The 7,901-nt window shown below is 45.1% G+C and overlaps 1 protein-coding gene across 1 annotated transcript in view; it reads right to left on the bottom strand.

The window, feature by feature from the left end:
- Nucleotides 1-6,610, bottom strand: part of TGM6 (transglutaminase 6) — a 20,687-nt gene extending 14,077 nt beyond the window's left edge. The window contains 4 exon segments of the mRNA XM_011370940.1: nt 649-777; nt 1,549-1,797; nt 2,336-2,509; nt 6,484-6,610. Of these exon segments, the coding sequence (XP_011369242.1) occupies nt 649-777; nt 1,549-1,797; nt 2,336-2,509; nt 6,484-6,610 (679 nt within the window).
- Between the last annotated feature and the right edge of the window lie 1,291 nt (nt 6,611-7,901).

Raw genomic sequence — 7,901 nt, 5'->3', positions numbered from 1 at the left:
TGGGCACCCTGAGCCCAGGCAGACAGAGCTCCTGTAGCAGAATCTCAGCTACTCCCTGACGTCCCACTTCCAGGCTGATCTCTCTGCTCTTCCCTCTGCCTGTCCAGATCCCGCCCAACTTTGGACCCCCACTCCAAGACCATGAAGCCTTCCGCAGTCCCCAAGGTAGTGTTTTCATCTCTTCTGAACTTCCTTTTCTTCCACCTCTACCACTCTGACTTTCCTCCACATATCCCACCTTGTATTATAACTATTTATCTAAGTCAGTGGCTCTCAAGTGTGGCCCCAGACCCGCAGCAGTGGCAGCACCTGACCTCACCTACTGAATCAGCCATCTGTGTGTTTAATGAGTCCTCTGTGTGATGCTGGTACATGTTCGAGACTGAGAACCACTGATCTAAGCTATCTCTTTCTCTAGGAGAATTGACTCATTCTGTTTCCAAATTACATCCAAAGCACTTGGCCTTCCCAAGTACCCAGCACAGGCCCTGACACAACTACTAGTAGATGAATGAATAAATAAATGAATGAATGAATTTGCTCTAGGAGTCAGACAGCTTGTCCCTCCTGGGAAGAAGTGAGCAGACAGAAGGGTTCCTGGGCTGACTTTTTGCATGTCCAAGCCCACGTCCCCCTTCTGGCCTGTGCCCCTGGAGACCTGCCCGAAGTTCCAGCCTTGGGCTCGGATGCGCTTCTCCACGCCTCGGAAGATGATCCCGTTGTCATTGAGCACGTACTCCTGTCTCTCCTCCTCCGAGGCCAGAAACACGTCATCCTCTGAAAAGCAGTCATCAGGCCTGGCGTGGGCTGGGGCTCTGGCCTTGCCAACTTGGGGAAGGGGCTACGTCAGGGATCAGCTGCAGGACAGTGCCTGGAGGCTGACTGGGGCAGGAGAGGCCAAGAGGGGGCTTGCTGGGCTCCCAGGCTGCCTTGTAGCCAAGTCTCATTCCACTTGGCTGATCTTTCCCCAGGCTGGGACCAACCCAAACTAGCCCATGACTGAGGGATTTTAGGAGTCTTAATACCTTTGGGTGACCCCACTAATGCTAACAACAGAGTTACATTTCTTAAATATTAATAAGAATACTGATCCCAGTACCTCTTATGATGTAGCTTGTATATTATAAGCATTAGCACTATGAATTCTCACCATAACCCTAAGAGGCAGGCACTGTTATTCCCGTATTACAGATGAGGAAACTGAGACTCGGAGGGAGGCAGTAGCAGCACTGAGACTGAATCAAGGCTGTCAGAATGCTAAAGCCCAGGTCCTACTCACTCCTGGGCCTCTTGTGCCATCAAGCCTCATCCCTGCTCACTGGCCTGCGCACACCAGAAACCACAGATTCCTGTCCCTCTGTCACCGGCTCCTTTGTAGCACCAGCTACCAGGTTTCTCTGCCCGGTGTCTACCTCCACCTAGGCCCAGCTCTCGCCAAACTTTTGGCATTCACCTCCCTGTCCATTAACCTGCCTCCTAGGCCCCATTTAAGGGCAGGCCCTCCTCTGGGACAGCTTCCAGGAAAGCCTTGGACTCAGCAGCTCCTACCTGGGCACCATGGGTTGAAAAGAAGAACAAACTCGCCCAGCTTCCGGTTACTGCGTTTGCGGAGAGAGGAAACCCTGGCACTCAGCAGGTAACGGCCAATGACGGCACTGGGAGGGCTGGTGAGGCTGACAGTCACTGTGTTCTTCGTCTGAGCCTCCTTTACTGCTGTCCAGGCATCTCCCCCCTCCGCCTCCAGCTCTGATGTATGGAACACGACTTTGGTGTGGAGAGCCTCAGAAGCCTGGGGTCCTGGCAGAGAAGAGAGGGAATCAGGAGACCCAGCCACCCCTAGGAAACCCAGCTCTAGAGGAGTGGAAGAGCTACAGGCCTGGAAATGCACCCTTCACCCTATGAGCTGCTGGGACACTGTTGGGGGAAGGACCTGACCAAGGGGGCCCATGGCAGAATGGGGTACATCTCAGCTGTCCTGACTGCCACCCACCTCCTAGATCAATGAGAAAGTGACAGGACCCTTTGAGACCAAAGTCTGTCTGTCTGGCCAAGAAAGACAAGCTTGGTCTCCAAAAGTGCCTGATGATTGCTTGTATCCTCCAAGACCCTGGATCCCTTGGTATCCTCAGGATTCCAGAGTTGTCATCTTATCTATCGCATTCCTAGCCATCCCCAAAAAGCTGTCATTAAAAGCTTCCAGGATTCAGGGCTCAGCCCAGCTACAGGGACTTGCTTTTCCTAAAGTCTGGGCTGACAACCACAGGGACTCAGGTCTCTGGTCACGAGACAAGTGCTTCTGACTGCGGCCAGTGGAGGGCACTGGTGAGCTAGTTACCTGTCTCCGCTGTGAAGACAAGCGTTTCCTTGCTGTCCAGGGGGCGATTCAGCTCCAGTATGAAAGTGAACATCTGGCCCCTGCGAACCACCAGCTCAGGGCCTGGGTACTCCTGGGTGTGGTGGGCAATACCATTCCTCGGCCACTGCCAGTCCACCGCAGTGACTCTGAACCCTGAGTTGGGAGAGGACAGAGAAGAGGCCAAGCCCTTAGCATGTTTCTAATCCATGCCGGGCTTCAACCCACCGGTCGTTTGCTCATGCAGCCACTATTTATCTTATACAGTAGATTCCGGTTATTCGCTGTAATTACATTCTAAAAGTCTCCGTGAACTCCAAATTACTGAATACTGAACCAATGTTCCTAGTGAAATACAGGGCTAGGTTCCTGTGAGCCTCTGGTTACAGCTTTGTCATCAACTGATCAATACATAACCTTGTTTTGTGTGTATTTCTGTGTAAAGTCATCTTATTTAATATATTGTTGATTCATTAACATTGAACTCATGGACAGTAGCACTATAATTCATAACTGAATGAAGCTTATCTAACACGGGTTTTCTCCATAAGGCACATTGCAGCCTCCCTGTGCTTAGGAACACTACACAATGCTCAGCGCTACGCTTGGGGCTGTTTTAAACAGCGAAATCCCCCAAAAAAAAGCAAAAATGCAAAAAAAAAACACATGGCACTACGTAAATCGTGAAAGGACACTTGTTCATAGTATGAGAGCAAAAACAAGAAGGTAGAGCATCACCTTGTTTGCCTTTAGTTGGGAGAGAACATGCATGTTAAGTGACTCCATTTTTCATCGTTCTGCACATGACTGCAAATGACCATGAAAGTGCCAAGGGTGTTTATTTGGAGTTAAAAATATATTTCAGAGAGTAGGCCAGTTGGCAAACATGGAATCCACGAATATTGAGATCAGCTGTATATTCTCTGTGCCAGGCTAGTGGCCAGCGCTGGGAGACACTGGTGAACAAAATAGATGTGGGCTTGCCCTGGAGGAATACACAGTGAGACCGTGTGGCTCAGTGGCTGTGAGCACAGCCTCTGGGGTCAGCTGGTGTGGATTCAAATCCTGACTTGGTCATCTACTGATTAAATTACCTTCTGCTTGACCTCTTTGTACTTCAGTTTCCTCTAGAGTGGGAATAATAATACCTTGTGGAGTGAATGTGGAGGATAACTGCCTGTCATTTACAGCCTCGAGAATGAGAGATCAGTAAATGTTAGTTATTATATCCCAGACAAGCACGGGTGACACCTAAATAGGTGAGTCTACAAATAACTAATTATCATTCTGATGCATGCTGTCAAGGAAAAGTACATGGAATGGAAAGAACATATAAAGAGGGGCCTGGCCTGGTCTGAAGGGTGACAAGTGAGGCTTGCTTGAGGAAATGGCATTTAGGCTGTCTTAACTGGATAGGGTGTCTCCAGGGAACAGTTGGGTATCATATCCAGTCTCAACCGAAGCATCTTCTCCCTCAATCTTTTCGGAGTTCATTTATTCAGGTGTCAGAACATTGTGCTGGGTGCTGCAGACTCAATAGTCCATGAAATATATATCAGCCCTGCCGCCAAGAAGTTGACAGTCCAGCAAAAGAATAGATATAACTCAAACATCTAACAGTAAGCTTTGAAAAGCATCCTTACAGCATGGTACCTGGTTTCCCTCTGAGCAAGTGATTCAAGAGACCAAGGAGGAAGCTGCAATGCCTTTTATGACTTAATCTTAGAAGTTACACTCTGTCACCTCAACAGTATGCTGGTCAAGGCAGTTACAAAGTCTTCCCAGGTTCAAGGGGAGGGAATACATCTCACCCCTAGATGAAAATCAGTTAATGTAACTTGTAAGAATAACATGCGAGATGAGATATATATTAATATGAATATCATGTGAAATAAAATCTGTCACACTTGAGAACCATTGGAGTAATATCATCAAGTATTCCCTGCCCAAGGGCGCCAGCTCTTGGCCTTATTTTATTTGGTGCCTAGCATACAGTAAATACTCAGTTATACTTGAATGGACTATTAGATAGGTTTTATTTCATAAAACTTCCTATTTTATGAACAATGTAGATGTCTAACCAATGTACTGTATACTTGAAACTAATTTAAATAAATAAATCTATTTAAAAAAACTCCCTATGTACCAAGTACTTTGGTAAATATTTTATAAATATTTAGCTCATTTAATCTTCATAAACCATACGATGGAGTATTATTATTATCCCGACTTCACAGATGGGGAAAATGAGGCTAAAAGTTACACAGCCTATAGGTGATGGAGCTGGGAATCTGGCTCCCGAGTTTGTGCTTGTATGGAATCCTTAGGCTATGCTGCCATTACCTTTGACCCCACAAGAGTCACAAACTCAGAAGTCCCAGACTCAAAACACAACATGGGCTTTGTCCATGCAAAGCAATGGTTCATCTAGGCCAAAGTCTAGAGAGAGACTTTGGCTTTTAAAAGATTCTAGAAACTTCCTATAACCTTATGGTTAGGAGAGTGGCTGAGTGTATTTTCTAAAAATGATTGCAATATATATCTTCCATCCCATATACTTTTCTTATAATGTGATGTCAATACTCCTCTCATCAAAAAGTGGGATATATATTTCTTCCCCCTGAATCTAGGAGGACTTGTGGCTAAAACAGAATGACACTTTGTGACTTCCAATGTTAAATTATAAAAGTTGATAAAGCTTCTGCCCGGTTTTCTTGAGTTGCTTAATCCTGGAACCCAGTCACAGGTCATGAAGAAAGCCAAAGGGCCTGTGGAGAAGCTCACATGGAGAGAGACCAAGAACCCCAACCCACAGGCCACTGAACTCTCAAGAGACAGCTAGCACCAATTTGGCAGTCATGGGAGTGAACCATCTTGTAAACAAATTCTCCAGCTCCCAGTCACGCTGTCCCACCTGACATTGAATGAGGCAGAGACAAACTGTACCTGCTGAGCTCTGCCCAAATGGTAGGTTCTTGAGTGAGAGAATGATAGCTGTTGTTTTAAGCCTCTAAGTGTCGGGGTTGTTTGTTACACAATAGGAAATTGAAATATGGAGGAAGCCTTAGCAATAACTGAAATGGAGTTTTCCAACAAGCCCAGTAGGATCAGGACTCAAAGTTAGATTTAATTTGATTTAAATAGTATCAGTAAATGCGACATATCTTTCGCATCCAAGGTGGGGTTGTCAATTCATACCTGCTAAACTTTTCAACATGAAGCTCTGGTTTCTGGATGAATCTTTAGTATCCTCTTTTAATAATAACGTTCAGCTCTTCGTTCCAATACCCAAACACTAACTCAGAGGCTGGGTAAGGTTGTTTCAGGTGATGTGAAAGCCAACCTGCCCTCAACTATGATAACAAGAATAATAAAATGAATAGCTAATATATACAATACCATGAGTCAGACACTATCCTCTGTGCTTTATATTTATAAACTCATTCAATCTTGAGAATAGTCTTATGAGATAAATACTATTATCATTCCCCATTTTACAGAAGAGGAAACAGAAGCACAGAGAGGTTAAGTAACTTGATAAAGGTCACACAGCTAGTAATGGTGGTACCAGAATTCTATCCTGCCTCTCTGATGATCAAGGGCTGAGACCAGGAAATGTCAAATCTTGAGTCGTTGGGGTATGAAATGGAGCAAACACAAGCTTCGGAGCCAGACAAATCTTGACCCTGCCCCCAGTTTTGCTATCTATTGTATGTCCTTGGGCATATCAGTGTCCTGATCTAAAAATGGAGGTAATGATAACACCTACCCCACGGGATTCTTGGGAGGATTCAACCAAGAAAACTGCCTCAGTATGAAATCCAGTGGAGTGGAATTTGGCATATAGCAAGCACTCAGCAAATGTCATTTTCTTTCACTCTGGGACCTGCTCTCTTATACCATATGCTTCTTCCTCCTTTCCTGCTTGCCTCTGCCTTCTCTCATGGCCAAAGCCAAGGCCAAGTCTTCTGTGCAGCCTGGGAGCTCTGAGCAAGGCCCTGTGACTAATTTTTCCCATCCTTCCACCATAGCTGAAATGAAACTGGTCCCAGGATTATTGTTCATCAGCACCTAACAATTATGAACCAGCCACAGTCAACTGTTTACAGTGGAGGTGTAGCTACTCTAACCTTGGGGAGTAGGGTTGGCTTTCATGATGACTTGGGGTGCTTCTTCTCCCCCAAAGAAGAGTCTCAACTCTTCAACTTGGTTCTGGAGACTGCCACTGGGAAGCTGCTCAGTTTTCCAATCTGTCATTCACTCATCCTGCTCCCCTCTCTCATTTTCTCATTCCTGGATCCTAGAGTAGAAAATCTTAGAGTCATTCAGACCCAGGTCAGAATCCTAGATATGTCACTTGCTTACCATGTGTCCTTCAGCATGACTTAACCTCTCTCATCCATGAAATGGGTATAATAATGGCTTTCATCAACTTTAATAATGAGATTTAATAAGATGATATCTGAAAAGCATTTGGTACATAGCAGGTGCTCTTTAAAAGTCCATTTTGTTTCTTACATGGTGTGATGATTAATTTTATGCACCAACTTGGCTGTTCAGATATTTGGACAAAATTATTCTGGATGTTTCTGTGAAGATGTGTTTCAGATGAGATTAACATATAAATTAGTGGAATTTAAATAAAGAAGATTACTTTTCATAATGTGTGTGAGCCTCATCCAATCACTTGAAGGCCTTAATAGAACAGACGGACCACCCCTGATCAAGAAGGGATTCTACCAGCAGACTGCACTGGACTTGAACTGAAACTTTTCCTTGAGTCTCTAGCCTGTCAGCCTACCCAGCAGATTTTGGATTTGCCAGCTCCATAATTACATGATCTCTCTTTCTCTCTCTCTCTCTTTCTCTCTGTCTCTCCCCACGTACACACACACATCTCTGAAGAACCCTGACTAATACACAAGGTGAATGTAGAACATCGTATTTTTCAAAGATGGCTTAACTAATTTATATAGATGATAGATGGATTGATTCCATCCTACATACTTTTCTTATGTGATTGAAACTCCTCCCACTGAGAGGTGGGGCCTATGTCCTCTTTTTTTGATTCTGAGTGGGAGCTTGACACTGTTCTGACCGATATATATGGCAGAATGTGAATGCCATATGCCTTCTGATACTAAGATATAAACAGGATATAGCTTCTGCTCGGTGATTTCTCTCAGGACAAGCACCTTTGGAGCCCTGAATTTATCTATCTATCTATCTATCTATCTATCTATCTATCTATCTATCTATCTATCTATCCATCTATCTATCTACCTACCTATCTATCTATCTACCATCCATCTACTATCATCAATCAATCATCTATCTATCTGATAAAGTGCAACGACATGGAAACCACCATGCTGGAGAGGCCATGAGGAAAGACCAGGATAGAGATATCTGAGGAGGCTGAGCAACAGACGTGGGAAAGAAGGCTTTGTGATGATTCTGCCCCAGCCATAGTCAGACTGCAGCGAGGGGGAGATTCTGGGTGGAAGTTGTCTGGATGAGCCAAGTCCAGCATCAGAACTGTGAGTGA

Source organism: Pteropus vampyrus, unplaced genomic scaffold (assembly GCF_000151845.1).
Source record: "Pteropus vampyrus isolate Shadow unplaced genomic scaffold, Pvam_2.0 Scaffold7, whole genome shotgun sequence".
Classification (NCBI taxonomy): domain Eukaryota; kingdom Metazoa; phylum Chordata; class Mammalia; order Chiroptera; family Pteropodidae; genus Pteropus; species Pteropus vampyrus.
This window is presented reverse-complemented; position numbering and strand designations above follow the sequence as displayed.